At 40.1% G+C, this 22,605-nt stretch overlaps 2 protein-coding genes across 4 annotated transcripts in view; one reads left to right on the top strand and one right to left on the bottom strand.

Annotated features, from left to right (window-relative positions):
- cenpp (centromere protein P) overlaps positions 1–21,477 on the bottom strand; it is an 85,824-nt gene extending 64,347 nt beyond the window's left edge. Inside the window, exons 1-7 of one of the 2 annotated variants that reach the window (XM_081606840.1) lie at positions 21,343–21,454; positions 21,110–21,170; positions 20,429–20,578; positions 20,194–20,345; positions 19,155–19,243; positions 17,927–18,015; positions 13,273–13,369 (exon numbers count right to left, since the gene is read on the bottom strand). In XM_081606840.1, the coding sequence (XP_081462966.1) occupies positions 13,273–13,369; positions 17,927–18,015; positions 19,155–19,243; positions 20,194–20,345; positions 20,429–20,574 (573 nt within the window). In that variant the 5' untranslated portion in view covers positions 20,575–20,578; positions 21,110–21,170; positions 21,343–21,454. Of the gene's footprint in view, positions 1–13,272; positions 13,370–17,926; positions 18,016–19,154; positions 19,244–20,193; positions 20,346–20,428; positions 20,579–21,109; positions 21,171–21,342 lie in introns of both variants that reach the window. The other variant, XM_017304707.2, reaches the window with a different exon arrangement.
- On the top strand, positions 234–9,960 carry ogna (osteoglycin, paralog a). Of its 2 annotated transcripts, none has more exons than XM_008408878.3 (6): positions 234–473; positions 4,194–4,260; positions 5,032–5,199; positions 5,820–6,022; positions 6,219–6,311; positions 9,006–9,960. In XM_008408878.3, exons 1-6 carry the CDS (start codon positions 330–332, stop codon positions 9,174–9,176), a joined length of 846 nt encoding a protein of 281 aa, XP_008407100.1. In that variant the 5' UTR covers positions 234–329; the 3' UTR covers positions 9,177–9,960. The 2 variants fall into 2 exon arrangements, with proteins under 2 accessions (XP_008407100.1, XP_008407101.1); XM_008408879.3 differs by having other exon boundaries at positions 235–473; positions 5,035–5,199.
- Positions 21,478–22,605: the final 1,128 nt, after the last annotated feature.

Raw genomic sequence — 22,605 nt, forward strand, 5'->3', positions numbered from 1 at the left:
AAAAAACACTCTCACTCTCTTATGTTGTCAACTTTGATCCTTTTTGCTCCCTCTGCAGTTTCTGCTCCCTCCTGGCCTTGTTTAAGGGACATTAGATGCTTATGTGACATGGATATGTGATGCCTCGCTCCGTGAGTGCGTGCGTGTTCCTCTCCTCCTGCAGAAGGATGGTGGGTGGTCAGGAAAGGGTTAACAGCTGCTCTCTATAAACTCTGCAGGAAGCTCAGCCTTTAAATGCAGTGATTTGTCAGAGCCGGAGCTGAGAGCGCGGTGCTGACCCAGACTTCCTTGAGGCTCGGCGGTGTCTGCATCACACTGCTTCGGACAGCATGAAGGCGCTCCTGATCACCTGTCTGCTGGCGCTGTGGCTGACGGCGGCCTTGGCCCGGACGTTCGGCCCGGAGCCGCAGCTCAGACCCGGATCTTTACCCAACGGATACATCAGCGAATATTTGAAGTCAAGGAGAGCGAGGGTGAGGAGGTTATCGTTTACATCTGACCTATAGCCACAAGTCGGTAATTATTCCTCAAGAGTGTCTGGAAATGGTTCCTGTTTAGACACATCTCTCCTCAGTGTTGATGACTGTCTTTAGATTTAAAACTGTTTAGTTGTTTTTATTGTTGTTATAACTCTTGAATTTTTTATTAGAATATTTTTGGTTGCTTTTCTTTAATTTAAACCAAAACCACAAATATTCTGAGCTTTTGCAGTTAATTAAGCAGATAAAAAAACAAACATTGCAGAAGATTTCTCTAAACAATTAAAGCAAAGTGAGAAACTGTGAGGTCAGAATCTAAAGCATCTCATTGGGCCGTCAGGAACAGCTGGAGTTTTTCTCCCAGCTGCTGATTGAAGTCAAACTGACTGGCTGGTCTCTCCTCCAGCTGCTGTCAGCTCTGATTCAGCCGTCTCCTCTCTAGCAGATGGTTCACACCCAAACAACCTCCTGTGTGTTTTCACACCAATCAAAGCTAACCCTAAACCAACAACCTCCTTCCAACCACAACAGTTCTCCATGAGTCGACTGCATGAAGCAAAACCAGCAAACCAGCGAATGTTTGTCAGGAAATTCCTCCAGGAGAAGAAAAACCCTCAACGATTCCACAGAATGAGGAAACCGTGGTGGGACATGGTGAACATGGACCACAGCTTCACTTTTATCAACTTTTCTTCTTCCAGCAGCTCCCAAATGCATTCAAATATAATCAATGTGGCTAAATTTATAAGACTAAATAGAAAATATGGAACTGTAGCTGTTCATCCTGATTGGTTGGGTTAAGGCTGGATGTTGCATCCAGCTCCCGCTCGGTCTCAGATTCAAAGTTTGTCTGCTTCCTGGCTAAAAGCAGCAGCTGAAGCATCAGAGCAGTGAACTCTGGGACAGACTGACCGATTATCTGGCCACACTGAAGCATGGAGAGCTTCTGTCTGCACTGAGCAGCAGCAAACAGCTCAGTGGGATCCATCCATGCTATGAACGACCTCTGACCTCAGACTGTACTGAAAGAACCGGGTTCCGTCTCTGCAGATTTGAACTTATTGCATCAATCGATGCCCTGCAGTGCCACCTGCGTCCTGTTGGGGGCGTCAGGAGTGCAGTGGACCCCAGCCAGGTCATGGGTTGGTCCACAGAAAAAATCTAAAGTATTTAACAGAAAATGCAGCTGGGGAAGCTGAAATACCGAAACGCAACCCATTCCAGGAGCGCATTTATTTTCCTTGATGCTGACTGGCTGTATGCCCAAAAGAAGCAATAAAGGCGACCAATAAAGACGTTCCTGCGTTGGTGCGATCCCAGTTCAAACACCAAATATACCTTAATATCCATCAATATACACAGCAGAAACCATCTTAACATTGTTTTCTGGCTGATCCTCAAAAGACTGACCTGCAGATTCCCATTTAAGTTTGATTCCGGCTCCAGACTCACAATACACCTTATTCTATTGAAAAATACTGAACAATACCAGTGAACCAATACATATTTATTTTATCTGAACACTTCGTATTGCCCTTGAGTATAAATAATGTTTACAGCATTGCTGTTCCAACTGCAGCTCCTTAAATCTCCTTTCACATTTTAAAAACAAACAAAAGTTGCACAACAGGTTAGACTGCAGTCTTGGGGTGGGAAATATGGACTATATGTTGTGTTACTATTGTAATAACGATAAATGTGACAATAAGAACTATGTATTACTTCTTTTTAAGGTAACTATATAACTATGACTGCATGGCACAGCAATCATAGCTCTACAAACACTGATAATAATCTAGAGAAACATTCCTAATTCTTCTTCTTTAGGACTCCAGTGGTATAAAGAAGTGTGATTTGTGTCACTAACCTGAACACATTTAAAAATATTTAGAAATTTATTGGTATTTTATGAAACTTAAAAAAAAAAAAAAAAACACGGCAATATTGACAGTTTTGGGTTTTTGGAATTTATCATGACGACAATAAATCAAAATTCATATTTTGAAAAGAAATTTATTACAGTAAATAATAAACAATACAATAAATGCTCACCACTGCTACGGAACTTTTTTTGAAAAATTTAAAAATTATATTTACAGTCTTTCTGGTTTCAGCAGCAGCTCAGAGTGGAACCGGAGTGGAGTCGGTCTCCTCTCTGCTCTGACTGCAGGACGGGGATCACAAAAGTTTTCAGTCTGGTGCTAGTTTTTTTTATTTTTATTTTTAAGGACACTTTTGTTTAGAGAAACTTCAGTGTTCCTCTTACTTGTTATTTCAGTTTTGTTTATTTATTTTGGATATTTAAAATGTCTTCCAGTTCTGGTGTTAAATATTCATTAGAATTTAAAGTTTATTGATCTCTGAGAATGTGGTCTTGCATTATTACCACTAGATGACTTGAAAATGGTCTCAAAACAACAATATTATTGTTTATTGCAATAACTTCTGGGATAATTTATTGTCCAGCCAAACTTGTTTCGGCGGCAGGCTTAGGCGTGAAATGGTGGACAGACCTGTGAGTCAGTCTCTCATGGCAGAGCAGAAGGGATCACGGGCGGATTTCACATCGAAGAAATGGACGATTGATCCATTGGTGCACCGAGACTCTGAAATATTAAAATAGGCAGCTATATACATCTTTTGAGGAAGTCCCTGGTATTCTGAGGCACTTATAGACCTTCCACTGTACTGGGAGACATTGGGTGTCATTGGTTTGGGTTAAATGGATCCAACTTGGTTCCTGTAGACGCTGGACTTTGCCAGGGTTGAAGAGGCAACACACTTCTCTCTATCCTGATGGCAATGTGGTCCTGCAGGGATGTCAGGTGTGAAACTCTGAGTTTAAAAAGCTTCACCGGAGCCTTGATGCTTCCTTCACCTGTCAGGTGTTGGACGGGAGAAGCCAACGTCTGCTTCCTCTGCAAAGCGGCTGGGTTTACCCTGAGGGACGCCGTCCGGAGAGCAGACTGCACTCACTGCTTCTACAGCTGAGCAGGTTGGACATCTGGTTTGACATGTCCTCCTGAGAGAGGACCCAGGGTTGGATCCAGGAGCGCTGGAGACGTCATATCTCCCGTCTGACTAGATAACAGCTTCTCCAGATGAGCTGCAGAACTCGGCTATGGAGGACCGCAGCTCCGATTACTGCTTCCCATCGATATCCAAACAGAAAAACACTTCAAAATTTAAAAAATCTGATTTTCTGTCTGGAAATGACTGCTAGCAATCTTTTTTTTTTTTTACAAAGTTATCTGCTTTGAGTCAACATGAAACAGTTTATTCATCGGTTGGAGTTCATTAAATAAAAAACAGTCAGAAACCAGAGGAGAAGCAGCCAAAGACAAAAGGAACAAAGCCTGGAGGACAACGGACCAAGACTGGTTTAAAGACAACAGGAAGTTTTAAATGTTCCTGAAAACTTGTTGGAAGAGAAACATTTCTACTCCAAGAAGTGGTGTCAGTTTATCCAAAATATTCCAGAATATTTCCTTCCATTCAGTTTGTTCAGTATTTCAAACAGTCGATTTAAACTCTGAATCTGACCAACCTATCTTCCTCTGCAGGCCTTAAAACACGACTATAATGCAGAAAAGTTCAACAGAACCCGCCTGTTTCTCCACTCACTGCAATGAGCACGAAGATTTCCAAACCCGACCAGAATCATAGATCCAAACACGAAGCTGCTGTGTAAACAGTGTTTGCTTTCTCCTGCAGAGGGCGCTACCTCCTGCTGATGAGCCGGATGCCAGCCTGGCACCGAAGGAAAGTGACAGCGGTGCCGGTGAGAGAAACAATCTGGACCTGTAAATCAGTTCTACCCAGAACTCCTCCAGACTCAGCTTTAGCTTCACCCGATTCACATTCTGTAAAAATCTTCTATTAAGCACCTTTTGCATCCAGTTATTAATCAGCTAATCTAATCAATTATCAACAAATTAGCTCTAGAGCTAATTTAGACAGAAGAGGCTGAGATTTCACATGTTGATGGTAGGAATATTTTTATCTTCATCCTTTACAACAAATGGTCAAGTATTTACTAAATCAATGTAATTGCATTCTAGACAATATAATGTTTATTTTCTTATTTTTAAAAAAGGAATTGATTTATTTATATTTTTATTTATTTTACTATTGCATACAATAAGTGGTTAAATGAAAAATCTGCAATATGTGCAGTTTAATCCAATTAATAGTCAGAATAATCCTAGTCCTAGAATAGTTAAACTCTCAGCAGAGAAATTACTTTAAAAATCTGTCATATCTTGACAGAAATATTCTCAGAGTTAAATTGTCTGAAGCCCAGCAGATTCTGTTGAGTTTGGTGAAGTTTTAAACGACTACTTGAACAATCAGCCATATAATCAGAAGTCAATGAGCGTTTTTAAGTTAAGTAGATTTGGTTGAATGTTCAGAAATAAGAAAAAATAAATAAATCATCACCTAAAATAAGATATTAGATTGTGAAATTAAAGCATACATTAAAATATGTAAATGTGACCCAGTCTGTCGGGTTAACCCTGGTCTTTGTGACCCGGTTCTGGTTGCTGTTCAGCAGATTTGCCCACCTGCCTGCTGTGCGTCTGCCTGTCCGGTTCTGTGTACTGTGAGGAGGTGAGTCCAGACATGACCAGCGTCCCCCTGCTGCCCAAAGAGACCGCCTACCTGTACGCTCGCTTCAACAAGATCAAGAAGATCGGGAGAAACGACTTCGGAGACACGGGTAAGTCCCGGACGTCTGGACAGAACATCTGGACTCAGAGCTGAGACCTTCGTGTCCTCACAGCTGCAGAGACTTCAGAGTTCAGGGAAATAAAACAGGCGTCGATTTTAAAAGTGCAGGAAAAAAAGAAAAAGGCCTGGGAATTTGGAATTGATTCAAAATGCTCAAAAATCGAATTTAGTCTGCTTGTTTTTGTAAAGTCATATTTCGAATAATCCTATGATTATTATTTTTTTCATATAAGAAAAAGCCAGGCAGCTAAGATAACATTGTACTGGTAATTTAAGTTGCAACATTTTATGCACAAACGTATTTTTGTTTAAATATAAACTGATGGAATCTGATACAGTATGGAATTATTTAAAATAAATGTATTATTTGCTTACACTGTCTTTTCCTCTCATCAGTCACATAATTTAAACAGATTCTTTAGACAGAGTAAAAAAAATAGTTTCTGGATTGAAACTAGAAATTGAATTCCTAGATGCTGAAAGATTCATCCCTAATGTATTTGTTATTTTAGCTTTTAAGTTGCCAAAAGTTTGATTTGATGTCTGAATACCAGACTGGATCATGAATATTTGGTATTAAAAAAAGCGTGCCTGTGCCATCTGCTGCAGTGACCCTGAAGAGGATCGACCTGACAGGAAACGTGATCTCAGAGATCGACGACGCCGCCTTCTCCAAGCTCACCCTGCTGGAGGAACTGTCTCTGGCCGAGAACAGACTGGCCAAACTCCCCGCCCTCCCCGCCAAGCTCACCTCCTTCAACGCCAACAGCAACCTGCTCAAAACCAAGGGCGTGAAAGCCAACGCCTTCAAGGTACGTCAGCAGAACCCGGCCGGCTCTGGTACCAGTCAGGGAGCGTGAATCCTCTATCTGAGGTAAAACCAGATTAACTTGGTTTAATAAGTAAAAAGGACATTAACTCGTCTGTAAGTGAAGGAAGCTGAACGATGTTGCTGTAAGTAAACCGAAGATGAGAAGGAAGCTGAACAGTCTCTGCTCTCCATGACAGAAACTGACCGGCCTGGCCAACCTGTACCTGGCCAACAACCAGCTGGAGGCCGTCCCCTTCATCCCAGAGGGCGTCCGCATCCTGCATCTACAGGTCTGCACCAACACAAGTAGTTCAATACATGATGCACGGATGCTTTTATGATTAAAACCTGAATACTGTGCTGTAAACTAGGGATGCGCTGATCCACTCTTTTCACTTCTGATCCCCATATTTGAGGTTTAGCATCGGCAGATTCCAATCGAAACAGAAAAACAGCCCAAATTAAAATGCTTACATTTTTAAGTACAGACATAAATCTACTGAATTACAGAATTTCTTGGTAACTCTGGACCAGTTCAGCTCACATAATGCACCAATAGGTTCACAGGCTTGGTCACACATGCAGAAATAACTTTAGTTTATTCAGTGAATGCAGTTAGTTAGCAGTTTAATAGTCAATGTAAAATAAATAAACTGAAACTGTCAAAAACAAGAGGTTCACTACTTCAGTCAAACATGTGACAGTAAACTGCAACAAACCTTCTGACTCAGAAAGTGCAATTAGTAATTCTAAATATAATGTAAAATAAATAATAAAACACAAATAATAGAATTAAACTGAGTAGATCTGTCCTTGTGGATCGGGCACATTGCCACCAATATCCGATCAAGAAGATTTTCAATATCGGGATCGAATCAGATATTAATATCAGATTGGTAAGTCTCTTGTATGGACTTGTTTTAAATCCCCCTTGATGCCCTTAAATAAAACTGAGTAATATGTTAGAAATGTCATCAGAGGTTTTCCAGAGAACATCTGGTTCTGATTAATGTAGGTTCTATAAGAACATCTCCCAGCGCTCTGATCAGTCCATCATCTGGACCTGGAGACGGAATGGACCGCCTGCTGACCTAACAGGACATGGACGTCCACCCGGACTGACAGGAGAGCTGTTAGTCTGACTTTTATAGAAGTCACTGAAGAAGTCCTGTAGGAGAAGATGCTCTGATGAGAGGAGACCAAAATCAAGCTTTTTGGCCTACAGACAAAACTATAAATAAATAAAAATACACCATCCACTTGGTGAAGCATGGTGGTGGGAGCATCATGCTATGGGTCAGAGAAGCAGGTCAGAGGTGATGTGAAGATGGATTGATCTAAATCAGGGCAATCCTGGAAGTAAATCTGAGGCTCACCTTCCAACAGGACAATCACCTTCCAGCCAGAAATATTATGGGAAGAAGATTGGCCTAGTCAAAGTCAAGTCATATTAGGTCTGGGCAATATTTCCCAAAAATTATATCACAATATGTTTTTAAATACCTCAATAATAATATCACAAACTATATTTCACACTTTGTTTTTTTCTTTCTACATAACTACATAAAAATATTCATATATAAATATACACAAAATCACACACAACGTTTAACGCCTCAAAGAAAATACAAAATGGATAAATAGAAATGTAAACTAATTTGGTTAAGCAAACAAAACAGTCTCAACGAGCTACCAAATGGAAATAAAATACTCAATTACACAAATTAAACTGTTGCGGTTCAACAGAACATTACTTTTATAAGATGTTAAAAAAAAGTTTCCCCATCATGTTTTTTTTAAACAGAAACATTGTGTGCAAAACAAAGAATCTTGTTTTAATATAAAAGAAAATTCTCCTTTTAAAAGTGCTCAGCACTAAAATATATGTCATAAAAAACCCTCCAAACAGTAAAAGCTTGAGAACACATCCAAATAGTCTGGAACTTTGTTCACTTACATTTATGTCACAGACATTTCCACTGAAGTAAAAACTGTCAGAGTTTTTACTCTGAGCTTCCATGTTCCCACTGCTGCAACTGCAATCCAAGCCACACTTTTCAGATTTTTGGTCCGTCTAGTGCCCAACTCCAGCAGTGGCTGAGCGAAACGTCTCCATTCCACACAAAGTTGAGAACATTTTCCCTCAACTGCATCTTTAATAATCCCAATAAAACGAATTCAGGTTAATTTTAAAATAAATACATAATAAGTAAGATATGAAAATGCTAAATAAGTACAATTAATTAAAATAAATAAGTGAACATAAAAAAATGGTTAAAAAAAAGAATAAATAAAAAGGTTAGTTGCAATGTGACAGAATGTAATAAGGGGCTGTGAATAATCAAACTGTTTTGAACTCATTCAATTTAATTTTTAATTTAATTCACTCCATATTAAATTTTAATAACTAAAAGAAATCATGAATGAAAAGGAGCAGAAAAAAGTATAAACTTATCATTCAACTCTTAAAGACTATTACATGGTTTCCCTTATGGATGATCAGCCTGGCGGGCCACCAAGCTTTTTCTGCCCCCCCACCAGACTGACATTGTTTGTTTATTATCGTTTTGTTTTTTTTATACACCACTAATAGTGACACCAGAGTCTCTTTGAAAGGGTTGGAAGCACAATGGCAACACAGAATGGTCAGCATGTGAACACATATTGAGATTGAGGTCAGGTGTCTTTAAATTCATCACCAGTCTACATGCTAACTACTTTAGCGAACAAAGTGACACGTCACTTTATTGTGTTTGTTCATAATGTCTTCAAATAGCACATAAGTACCTACTCGTATTTTCACATTTTAAAATTTCTCGTCAACATTTTTTAACTTAAGAACACAGTGGGTCGCCAGATGACGGCCCCAGCGCCCCGACCCGCGGGCTTAGCAAGTGTTCTGGGTGAAACATATATATATATATATAAAACAGAAAAATTAGCCAAAACACATTAGCTTATTCTTCACTCTTCCTGTGTTTCAGGACAACAACATCACAGAGGTGAACACAGACACCTTCTGCAAGTCCGACAACTCCTACTATCTACGACTGAGCCTCTCTGAGGTCCGAATGGACGGGAACCCGGTGGTGCTGTCCAAGTACCCCGACAGCTTCACCTGCATGAAAGTTCTGCCTGTGGGCCGGTACCGCTGAGGAGAACCAATGCCCCAAAGACTCACTCTAAAGCCTCTGCAGCGGAACGGTTCTGGTCCGGTTAGTGTTGTCACTTTAACGAGCAGCGACGGGTCCAGCTCGGCTCGGTTCGGCTCGGTTCCCCTCCTGACTCTAAAGAGATTCTCTTAGACTTTAACAATAATAGTTCTGGACCGACAGAACCTTCAGCTTATATCCGGAAAAAGACCCAAAATAAAACAGAAATATTTTATATTATAAATTTTATATTTAAAAAAAAGGGAAATTTATTCTGCAGGATGAACATTTCCTGTTCATCAGAGGATCCCCGTTCACTCAGAACAAACAGGCTTCTTAATTTACTTTTAATGATTTTCCCAGGTAATAACAGGTGAGTTTTCTCTTCCAGTCTAATCTAATTTAGTCTCGTCGTCATGGTGATCCTTTGTCAACTGAACATTTTAGACGTTTCCCTCCGGATGCAGCGCTGGACAAATGAGCTCCAGTGATTAATCCAAACATCCGACTCGTCTGCATGGCCTTGCAGACGACGGTGATGATGATGATGATGATGTTCTGTAACTTGACGTCAGTTTGTTTTCTAATTTATGGTCCAGTTGAGGTGAGCTGGAGAACATGTATCTATGAGCTTCAGTAATGTGAAAGTTACTCTCTTGTTTTCACTTCTTTTCCAGGTAAATAAATCTTTGTTTATGATAACTGATGTGAATAAGAGGAGCTGTACAGAAGGAGGCGCGTGTAACATGGCTGTATTTGATATGTTAATAAACTGTTTTTGATTACAGTCAGTCTGGATTATTGCTCCGTTTTTATCATGTCACATTTATTGGCAGGATGAAGAAGCAGGAGTTTATTATAAAACTAATAGCCAGTGCTGCAGTATGGCAGGGTGAATCTGACAAACTGTGGTGGATAGATGTTTCAGGGATACTATATGGTCATCGTTTCTTTTTATCTCCAGTTTGCAAAAGTATGATCTTAAGTTTTGAGGTGAATCCATCCTCATCTTTCATCAGTCTGGCATTGAAACCGCAATTCACCAACATCCTGTTCAACTAAAACCTGAGCTCATGTCAGAAACTTTAAACAGGTGTAGCTCCATAAACCGGGTCTGCAGGACCAGAACCAGAACAGCTAGGCCTGTCACTGTAACAGCTTTTGCTGGATGATTAATTGCCCCAGAAGTAATTGTGATAAATGATAATATTGTTGATTTGAGACCATTTAAAGTAATATAGCGCTATAATAATAATAATAATGCAAAAACACATTCTCAAAGTCCATAATTAACATCTGAAACTGGAAGACATTTTAAATATCCACAACAAATAAAACAACAAATATGAAGCCTCTGTAAAACAAAACTAAATAAAAAATCAATCAATCAAAAAAAGGGCTAATTGAGACCAAAGACTTTTGTCAGTTTTTGATAGAAAGAGAAAAGAGAAAAATAATAAATCATGCATTTGAAATTATTGGGCTTGTTAGAATCTATCATTTGATTAACTGATTAACTTAAATCTATCATTTGATTAACTGATTTATTGCTTATTGCAACAGGCCGAACAAACTGCACCACAGTCATCCAGCTGGGTGATGTAGAGTAGCTAAGATGTCATATTTTCTTGGCTATTATATTCCAACTTTGGTGAATTCAGTTTCTCCATCTCAAAATAGGTTATAGCAGTAAGATTAGTAACCATATCGACACAGATGATACACAGCTCTACATTACGATGTCACCAGGTGATTGAATCCATTTATTCAACGAACAGAACACGTATATAGCGCTTTTCAACCCTGTAAGGCTTCTCAAAGACGCTTTACAATGAAATTAGTCGCTTCCATTCATACACACATCCACACACTGACGATGGGAAGCTACTGGATTGTAGTCACAGCTGCTCAGCAAGGCTGACATTTTGCACCATTGGCTCTTCTGAACAGAAACAAAACTGAAGTTATTTTCTTTCGACGAGTCAACGCACAGCTTCAGCTATCACAGCTATAAACTAGCGATCAGGCCCAAACTCTGGGTGTAGTGATGCACTCTGACCTGGACCTTAAGACACACATAAATACAGTTACAAAGTCGGCCTTCTATCACCTGAAGAACATCTCCAGGATTAAAGGAGTCAGGGAGATCTAGAGAAACTCATCCATGTATTGATTGCATTGATTATTGCAACAGTGTCAATCAGACAACTGCAGCTGATCCAGAACGCTGCTGCTGGCGTTCTCACTAAAACCAGGGAGATGGAGCACATCACCCAGTTCTAAAGTCCCTACACAGGCTCCCTGTAGCTCAGAGAACAGACTTGTTAGATTATAAATCAGCGAACGGCTCAGCACCACAATACATTAAAGCTCTGCTGCTGTCATAGCAACCTTCCCAACCTCTCGGGTCTTCTGGTTTTGGGGGTGCAGAGCAGAACCAAACATGGAGAAGCAGGATTCAGCTTCTATGCACCACAAATCTGGAACAAACTTCCAGAAAACCACAAAATAGCCGAAAACACAGAGTTCCCTTGAATTAAGGCTAAAACCCACCTGCTTAGAGTTGCTTTTATTAGTACTAACTGGAAACTTGACCAACATACTTGATGTGTATTTGGTTCATGAAATTTAATGATGGCATTTAACAAAATGTAATGCTGATTGTCGTTTCATTGTAAACTGTATGATGTTTTATGATGTAAAGCACTTTGAACTGCTTTGTTGCTGAAATGTGACCTAAACTTGACTTAATAATACACTGCCTGTTCAAACAACCGTGAAGACATGAACTGTTCCAGAAGGGTCTAATTGTTGGCATCAAACAAAGAAAACATCTGAGAGGACCATTGTGTTGAAAAGTTTGTTAAACATTTTAAGTAGGGAACCACTGGAAAAAGTCTTGACTGTTCCTCATTGAAGAAGGAACAGCTGTGTTTAACCTAGAGCATTTCTACATTAGCATGATGAAGAAACACGAGGGCTTCAGGCATGAACAGCTTAAAGAAAACCACTAATCACTGAGACCAATCAGGGAAAATGGGTTCAGATTGACAGGGAGCATAAACATCAGCCAATGGAAGAAGATCCTGAAGAAAATGTGTCTCAGCTCAATAATAACACTGCAGTCACACGTTTTCCCAGATTAGAAGCAGAATGCAGTAATGTGAGAACACCAAACTGAAAGCATCCGTTAGCCGCATCAGACGGCCTTTATCAACGCAAGCCGTTAACATGTCTGCGTACCTGAGAGGGAACATCAACATGAGCAGCACTGCTGAGGCTCATAAAGCCTGAGGTCGATAGCTTTGGTCTGTTTAGCGCTGCGGTTCACCAGCAAGAAAAACTTTTAACACTTTCCATATAATTCATTTATTCTGTTTATTTATTCAACCGGTTTTAAGCTGGTGTTGTCTGGCTGATATTATGGTATGGAGAACGTTACAGCTGGATATTTACGATGAGGAATGACATTTTCCACAGAAACCTTGAAGCAGACGCAGATGAAGCTAAACTGCAGTGTTTGCAGCACGCGGCCCAGTATGGAAAATGTGTGTTAATCGTCGTGCGGTCCTGCCAACTGGGCTGGACCGCCGACTCCCCGAGTAAACAGGCCAATGTGTTCCACACCGCCGCCGCCGCTTGGCGTGTTATTTGGCATTTAGCGGCAGCCTGTCCAGCACCGTCCCGCCCTGACATTTAGACTGGTCCCGCTAATTTACACCTACGGCTCTTTTCCTCTTCATCATCTGAGCAACACAGAAATATGAGCTTTTGCAGAATCTAAACGGACTAAAAACAAGCTGCTGGACTACGGAGAGCCTCAGTGAGTCAGATAACGGCAGAAAACCAAACAAACCCAATTGGTTCTGGATGCCTCAGACATCCATCAGTCTGACGAACAGAACCTGGAGAAGGTTCGGATGTCATAAAACCGTTTGAAGAGTAAACAATCTGAGCAGATGTGCATCTAATGAACATCTGGGTCTCCACTGGAGAAAATTAAAACAAAACCAGAAGAAGCATTAATGTAATCTCCCAGAACCAGGACCTCTGCAGATCAGTGGGAGGTTCTGGTCTGTCCAGTTCTGCTCTGACTCACCTGGAAGTGCTGAAAGGTTCTGGTCCGATCGTCGCATTTCTCTGAGTAACTCCTGATGGTTCTGAAGAACAACAGGAGGTCCCGGGTTTCCTCCACCCTGAAATCACAGCACATCGTCACACGGTGGCGGCGTTCATCACGTAACCATAGCAACCATAAACAGCCAGGCTGCCTCTCGTCTGAGCTTAAACCGTTTTGTCTTTGTTTGATTCAAAGCCACATCATCTTATGGCGTCAAAAACTGACTGCAAAAGTTAAACACACAAAAATAAAATACAAGAATCCAGATATCTCATTTTCAACTCCAGCAACAGATTCTGAAAATAATAACATTTAATTTGTCTAACTTTTGATTTATTAGAAATAATTTAACTTCACAGATTGCAAAGTTACAGCATCTGTAAAAAGAAAATATCCATCCCGTTGGATGTTTTACCCTTTTTATTGGTTTTTACAAATCAGTTATGATCCACAAAATTTGGCTATTTTGATAAATAAATGTATAACAAAATTCCCTCTCATGCCAAATGATTTCTAAAAATGAAATAAAAATATTCCTTTTAGTACACTTTACTGTGCCAATTGACTGTAAAAAAATTTATTTCAGTTGAATCATACGTCCATTTCAATAAATTCTAGTTACAAATCGGAGCATTAAGCTCAATTTATTATTCAAATTAGTTAAAAAGTGTTATGTTTTGGGAAACCGAGCAGGGAATATAGTTATTAATGCAGCATTTACTCCTCCTGGACCAGCAGGGGGCGACAGTGGAGAGGAAAACCTCCTGTTTAACAGGAAGAAACCTCCAGCAGAACCAGAACCAGAACCAGGCTCAGTACGAGAGAAAACATCTTAAAATCTGATTCCCGGAAAGCCAAAAAGTCAACATGACTTCAGTTAAACATTTACTAGTTTTTATAGTCTGGTATAAACCTCTAACCTAGTAGAAACATGTTTTATTGTTCTTTTTCTTTTGTTTTGTTTTTTTATTGTTATTTTTCTTGTTTTGTTTTTTATTATTGTTATTTTTCTTTTGTTTTGTTTTTTTAACAACCTGCCTGTAAGACTACAGATGGAAATTATCCACTTGGCTATAATCTAAAATATTTAAGATGATTTGTCCCATTATTAAAAAAACAAACTGAACTGGAAGATTTACAACAAAAAACAGTAGAAATGCATCATAAAATATGATCCAGATTAAAGCAGAGCTGCACAGATCAGGAAATTATTTAATCACAATAAAAACACTGAAACTGCAACGACGGTTATGACTGATAAACGTTTTCAGACACTTTAACTAGAAAATACATCAGGTGTGGAAAATTAAAGGCATCCCACTGGACAAAAAATGTTATCAAAATGCTGATTAAAACATGACACCTGAATGTTTATGCATTCCTTTATTTTGTGGTAAATATTTTAATGTGTCATTAAAATAAATCACTTTTAACTTTGATTTTAAATCTTTTTTTTGGTAATTTTTCTGTCAAAAAAACAAAACAACACATTTTGTTGACTTTCACTAATTTCTAAACACAAAAACTCTTTGTTGGTACTATAATTACCCAACATTAGCAACACACCAGTCCAGCTCCTACAGGCTGATATCAATGTCTGATGATGCACATGTTCATATGCAACTACACTCCTGTCAGGATGAGGGCTGGACTTTGACTAGGCCCATGCAGCACCTTGATTCTTTTCTATTTCAGACATTCTGTTCCCAACGACTGTTAATGATTTTCACAATCAGAAAACATCTTCAGATCTTAATGAATTCAGCCTGACCTTGTTTCATTGCTAACATTTTAATATAAAGCTGATTAATTTCTGAATCATCCAGAACAATAGAGCGGAAAATAAAAAATAAAGCAGTTTCTTCACTGAAGCCGGCTGCATATGACATGGCGGAAACGTCTAGGTCTGGTCCAGAGTGTGACGGAGCCTGGGACCTTCTGGTGAAGGATTTCCACAGTTTTCCGAGGGGGCCCAGGGCTAGACGGCAGCCGGGTTAAATTTCCAGATGACTGTTATTCCGCACGGAGTCGATGGAAACATGGCAGCAGCCTGACTTCTAATGCAGCACTATCAGATAGGCAGACGGAGACAGAGCGATCCCAGCTTGATAGCTGAAGGACTGCCTGGTTGAACTGGGTCGGGAGAAAAAGATGAAATCTTCAGCGGGGAACACCGGGAATGTTGAGCAGATTGATCTCGATGTGACTGAACGAAGACGTGAGGAGGTTTTCCTGGATTTCAGTTTTATCACCACAAAGAATAAAACTCTATAAAGGACGGAGCTCTAAACGAAAAGTCACATTTCAAAGCAAATCAACAACGACCAGCTGACAAATTAGGGTTAATCGTATTCAGCTGAAGCCAGAAGTTTACATATGCCCAATAAAAAGATAATTTTATCCACTTTTTTTCTCACTGTCTATTTGCTACAAGTCAGAATGATGAGTGAAAATGTGCAGGACAAAAGCCACAGACTTTGTGAAGATGCAGCTGATGCTGGTGAGCCAGACATTGTCCACAGTGAAATATATTTTGAACCAAGATGGGCTGAAAGGCCGCTCATTGAGGAGGAAGCCATCACTCCAGAAGAAACATAAAAAGCCAAATTATATGAACAAAGATCTCCATTTTTGGAAACATGTCCTGTGGTCTGATGAGACTAAAGTGGGACTGTTTGGACACAATGACTGTTGCTACATTTGGAAAAGAAAATTGGATGCTGGTGGCAGCACCATGCTGTGGTGGTTTGTCACAGGGGGAACTGGTTCACTTCATAAAATAGATGAAAACATGAGGAAAGAACATTGTGTGGAAGAACTGCAGCAACCTCTTCTGTGTATAAACTTCTGCTTCCAGCTCCATGTTGCGTCTCTGCAGGGAGAAACTAACAGTAGTTGACATCTTTGTGAAAGGACCAAGGTGGCACAGGGGGGTTGAAGTCAACCCATAACGCTCCACTCATAAAAGGGCAAACAGGCTTCAAGGCCTAATGGTGCAATGCTGGCAAGATTATAATCCCAGATTAAAACAAGAGAGACAAATGGACAAGCAGCCATCATCTGAAGAAGAACCAGTCAGCACTGATAACGGAGGAGGAATTTCAGGACTGGGTCTGGTTTCCTCCGAGCCGATGGCTGTCTGGTTCACTGATGAAGGACAGATCTCCAGATTACAGATTAAAACCCATCAAAGAGATGCCTCTAAACTGCAGCTGAAAGCAAGAAATAAGATGAAGAGGGAGGAGATGCCGTCCATCCTCACCCAGACTCCTAACAACAGAGAGGTTTCAGAGAGCTGAGCAATTTATTTAAAACACCTGGGAATGAAATAATTCAATAAAACCTCGGCAGTTCAGATCATAAAAAGGTTCAACATGTCTCCTTTAAAAGCTTCCAGCTGAGGCTCTGAATTCAAATAGAGGTGCAGTCGAACATATTTTAAACTAATTGAATTTTAATGAATGGAAAGTTTATTCACAAGCATTGTTTTCCCCTCCTGCTCAGTACCAACAGTCACTAAATCAGATCAACATCAGCTTGGATAAAGTGGGTAATCCTGGTGGAGGAAACCCACCCTGTCCTCAGGAGAAACTCATCAGCAGCACCTGAACCTGGATGGATCCATCAGAGATGGTCCATCTGGGCTGGACAGTAAGGACTGGCTGAAACACTCACACACATTCACACACACAGAGCCAGAGGTCCTGACGGAGCAGCAGCAGCTGAATCATTGTCTTCAGTATTTTTCCATGTGCTGGTTGCCAGGTTCTGCAGTCTGGGTCATCCGATCCAGATGTGGTTTGGCCTCAGACTCAGAGCCAATCAGAGCGGAGCAGACGCTCTGCAGCAGAATGAAGAATGGACCAGAACCTCTCAGCTCTGGCTGTTAGACTGACACACTGATAATAGGGTCCTGGTCCCACCTCGGCCTTTCAACCAGGATGAGGTCTGGACTTTGACTAGGCCACTGAAATACCTTGATTCTCCTCTTTTTCAGCCCTTCTATCGTTGATCTGCTGCTCAGTTTGGGACCCTGGTTCTGTTGAAGACCCAGTTTGGACCAAGCTTCAGATGTATGACAGAGGGTCTCACATTGGACTCTAGAATACTTTGGCTGCAGTCAATTACAGCAGAAGCCCACTTCATCATCCTTCCCCCACCGTGCTCAACAGTTGGTATGTGGTGTTTGGTTCTGTCCATCACAGTTCAACATCTCCACTCTGGTCTCATCTGTCCAGAGGACTTTGTCCCATAAGTCTCATTCTTCTTCCACATGCAGTTCTGCTGACCTCAGTCCAGCAGCCATCTTGTTTCTAGAGGGAAAAAAAGGCTCCCTCCTTCAACCCTTCCAAGCAGCCAGACTGGTTCCAGGTCATGATCTTTGACCTTTAACCTTCTAACTAAGGTAGAGTCTGAGATGGAGCACTTCGGTTTCAAAATGATAAATTTATATCATGTGAAATTATCTTCACTTTAAAGTTTGCTCAGTAAAAGTCAGAGATTAATTTTAGAGGATGATGGCAGCTGAAATAATGTCTTTTTCCTCCTGGTTTATGTTTTCAAACCCTTCCACCTGGTTACTCCTCATTCCCCCTCACATTATCCCCCATTAGTTATGACTGCAGGTCGGTACCTGGACAGGAAGCTGCTGAGGCTCAGCAGGTCGCTGGAGTCCAGCACCAGGTTCAGATCTCTGATTCTCCGCTCTGTTCTCGATCCGTCCTGCAGACATTACAGCCATCAGTAAAAACAGTCCAACATCTGCTCCAGTTAGCTAACAGATCCAGCTTCAATCCTGCTTGCACAAATTAGACATTTACTGTGACTTTCCTAAATGAGAAAAATGTGAAACTGTTTTATGATTCAAACAGTTTCAGTTCACACATACAGGAAGTATGTGTGATATGTCACTCCACAGGGGGGGGGACAAATATAGACAGAGACACATGCGCCATTCAGAGGACACAGGAGGAGACAGAAGGACATCATGAACAAATTCAGAACTTTATCTCCATCTAGGGATGGACAATATATCAATAACAATATGTATAATAGACATATGCTCAACATCAATAGACAATACATTCACTAATCCAGAAACACACAGCATTCTGGGAGATGTAAGCTTTAGTCACTAAACCTCTAACAACTAGCTCAATACGGTTGGTGGCATCAACTAACTCACTCACTCTTCGGTTACCTAGCAACACATTTTTGGTTACCTAGCAACAACTGGCTGAGAAGAGGTTTCAGGTTTCACTGCCATGCCTCATAACTGATTAAAAGTTTTAAAAAATGGCATGAAGTGAAAACTGGATAAAACAGAAAAGGTCATGCTCCGAGTTTGGAAATATTTCAGATATTTAAAACAAAAAAAACTAATTAATAATTAACGATATCGATCTTTTCCAAAAGCTTGCTTCTTGTTTGGAGGACTGTTTTCCATATTTAGGGGCAGATGACTGAATCCGTAACCAGTGGTTATTGAGTTTTTTAAAATTTATCAAGCAAATAATTGACTTAATGACTTAAGTACAGGTGAAACTCCTTCCTGAAGTTTCAGGAGCAGCTGAAATCACTGATCTAATTATGGCTCTCTGTCCCCCTCTGCTGGTTAAACTCTGAACTATTTTCTAATATTTCTCTGAAGATCTAGTTTATTCGTCATCTGACACTGATCTGAAGCTAACAAGGATAGAAAGCAAAATCCCATCTCCTCCTTCTAACATAAATACAGCCAGAGAAACAACAAACAGTCACAAGAAAATTAAACAACAAAGAGGTTGAGAACAGCTGCTGGTCCGAGAGCCAATGTCAGTAAAACAACCTTAAATAGATATCAAGAGAATAAAAAGACTCACCTTGAGCTCAGAAAGCTGGAACTCTACCTGGAAGACCAGCTCAGAGCTGCGACCTGACAGACGGACCTGGTGGACCACCTCCTGACCGCCTGGCACACACAGAAATAAACAACACTAGACTTTTATTCTGAAAGAGAAACTGGGCATCTGACTAATGAGGGAACTTAATGCAGCTTAAAAGCCCAGTAAGAAGGTTAGAGTACCGTATTTTCCGAACTATAAGGCGCACCGGATTATAAGGCGCACAGACGCTTCCGTTTGGGTTGCCAATTTGTTCCGTACTCTATTATTACACATCCACATTTGTAAAGAATTGGTCCCCGAGTGCTTTATATAGTAGTCTGCCCCAGTCATTGTTTCACTCACGATATTGGTGTTGCGATATTGTGCCCAACTGCTTTCTGGGTAACACAGACCAACCGACACGCTGCCGCCTCCCGCCCTGGCTTTAAATGTATTATCAAACTTTATTAACAAACCAGCGTTCTGACAACTATCCCAGCATGCACCGCGCACTTCTTCTTCTACGGGGGAAAATGAAGTCGGCGGCTGCTTACCGTAGTTGCTAGACCTGTTGTGGCTCAATATTGGTCCATATATAAGGCGCATCGGATTATAAGGAGCACTGTAGGCTTTTGAGGAAATTGAAGGTTTTTAGGTGCCTTATAGTGCGGAAAATAAGGTACCTGGTTTAAAATAACACTGATAAAAACATGAGTGTAATAAATAAACAACATGTTGAGCACATGGCCACTGACAGAAGCTGCGTTTCCATGACAAATGTTCACAAATCTTTGTCTCTACTCTGCTGATGTTAAAACAACACAATTTCACAACTGCACTAAAAAAGAAATTCAAATCACGTGTGAATCAGACTGTTCACGGGTCAAAACAAATGATAGCAGTGATAGATGTAAAGAGTTACAAAAGTTAAATTCATCATTCAGCCATGTCAATTTCAATTTCTGCACTTTCCTGGTCAATGGAAACACAGCTAGATGTCTAGTGTTGGAAATGTCCAGCAGATTTTCTTTCTTACGGCTCTGCAGGGTCTTTGTGATGCAGCTGTTCAGGCAGATGCCATTTATCTGAGTCTGCAGCTTCAAGTCCTTCTCCAGCTCCTCCACCTCCTCCTTCAGCCTGGACACCACCGTCTCCTCCAGGTCCTGCGTCCGTCCACAGACAAACGCTCTGCAGAGACAGTCAAACATCCCATCGTTTCTCTCTGGTACCCAAACAGGGAACCTTACGGAAATAAAAGGAGGTAAACTCACAGAGCGTCCTGCATCTGTCCCCTGAACTGGAAGGAGGCGTTTTCCCAGCTGTCCTGCCGCTGCTGCTGCAGAGCTATAATCTCTGCCTGCAGCAGCTTCACCTCAGCCTCCAGCTGCTTCAACTCCTCTGCGTTCTCCTCACTCATCTTCCTGGAGAAACAGCAAGAACACTCAGATGTGGGCCTGTCACAATAACTAATTTTGCTGGATGATAAATTGTCCCAGAAGTTATTGCAATAATCAATAACATTGTTGCTTGGGGACCATTTTAAAGTAATTTAATACATTCTCAAAGATCAATAAACTTCAAATTCCAACAAGCATTTAACAAGGGAGATGGAAGACATTTCAAATATCCAAAATAAATAAACAAAACAACAGAAACAACAAATAAAACACATTTTATAAACAAAATTGTCACTTAAAAAAGGGCTAGATGAAACCAAAGCACCAGATTGAAGACTTTCGCCATTCAGTTTTTGGTAGAAAGAGAGCAAAGATACAAATGGAAATTTTTGAGCTCGTTTTAGTTCTATGATTAGTTTTGCTCCGCTTTACTTTTCACTTATACTTGAGTGATGTTAGTATGAAGTAACTGTCTTCCTCTATAACTGGAGAACAATGTCTGGCTAATCTATTACGTCTAAGTCTTTTAATCCACAACACAGCCAACAGACTTACAAAGCTTTGCTTTTCTAATGTTATTTTCTATCCGCGAAGTTTGTTGCTCTACCTATTTCTGCTAAAAAAAACTTTACAACTGTCAAGTTCAGAAAAAATATTGTGTTTCTTATTTATTAAGACACACAATAAAATTCAACTTATACGTAACCAGAGAATTCTGCACAATAAATTCGGAAAACATTAAAGTTGTTTCCAACCATTAAAAGGCTAATTAAAAACTGTTTACTTACCTGGTCTGAGTATCCCAGCTGATCTCTGAAGCTAACTGTTTGCAGCCTCCCGCTCTCTGGACTGTACCACCTCTGGCTGAAATTAGAGGGTGAGACGGTGTTGCTGTCGAGTCATTTTGACCTTACTGGGTGCTTCTGTTGGTACAAAAACCACAAATGTAAATATAATTCAATCTAAATGTCATAAAATAATGCGTTAAAGTTGGTAATAGACTGTAAAATAAGATTTATTCGGGCGCAAAAAGGTGAAACATCCCCTCTTCCTCTACTCAGTAGATAGCGCACAGGGAATATTTCGAGAAACTGTCTTTTTTTATTTTGTATATGTATTATATTTTTTAAAATAAAATGTGTGTTCCTAAAAATCTTTCTTCTAATCTTTAAAATGCTGGCATTGTGTTTGTTACATATATATAAAGTTCAATGTACGCGGAACGTTTTCAGATAAACTGCCGGAAGTAAATGTCAGTCGGACAAAAAAAAGCGAAGCACCGGCTGAATACTTGTGATTCAGAAAAATCTGTTATTGCTGTCAACCTGTAGATTTTAAAATTAATTTATATTTTTTGTGATGTGTGTGTTCCTTGTATATGAGGTAGTCTTACTTTGCTCTGTGTCTGTGTGTTTGAATCTAATACTAAACATGAAATGATCACGAGTTTATTCTCCTGTTCTCTGATCCTCTGTCCTGTAAAATGTCTTAATGTTACCTGCAAAAATATCTCAATCCTGGACATTACTTACAGATTCCTCCTGTAGACGTCAGTAATCCATTTAAAAAGGACAGCAGCAACATCACGACTGTCCCGTCAGCTCCTTTATCCATTTGATTTGTTGTTTGATCTTAGATAACATGCAGTTTCTTGTAAATTTTATTCCCACTACTATGTTTGAACTTGTAACAGTGTTTTTCATCCTCCTCCAAGCAACCTGCGACTTATGTTCAATGTATTTGGAATATTTTAGGTTTTCTCCTTTCATAAACAATTAGACTGTTTACATATTTTCATAAAGATCTAGCAACATCATATCTTTATTGTCTTCTATTGTATTGTTTGGTTTGATGTAATTTTTATTATTACATCAACAAACCCAGACCAGGACAGATCAGTTAGAGGTGATGTATATATAAACTTTTTTTTGCTACCCTAACCCTACCCTACCCTCAGAGACTCTTAGTGGGAATTTGCAAAGAAAATAAATTGTCTAAATGTCTTATATCTAAAAAAGAAGCACGAACAGTGCATTATTAAATCAGGGTTA

This window comes from Poecilia reticulata, chromosome 5 (assembly GCF_904066995.2).
Source record: "Poecilia reticulata chromosome 5, P_reticulata-male-v2, whole genome shotgun sequence".
NCBI lineage: Eukaryota > Metazoa > Chordata > Actinopteri > Cyprinodontiformes > Poeciliidae > Poecilia > Poecilia reticulata.

Bases quoted from the DNA above. Each gene is read 5' to 3' on its own strand.
- ogna (XM_008408878.3), top strand. From the start codon at position 330: ATGAAGGCGCTCCTGATCACCTGTCTGCTGGCGCTGTGGCTGACGGCG. The intron at 4,261-5,031 runs GTGAGAGAAACA...GTTGCTGTTCAG, and splicing joins GGAAAGTGACAGCGGTGCCG to CAGATTTGCCCACCTGCCTG. The intron at 6,312-9,005 runs GTCTGCACCAAC...CCTGTGTTTCAG, and splicing joins TCCGCATCCTGCATCTACAG to GACAACAACATCACAGAGGT.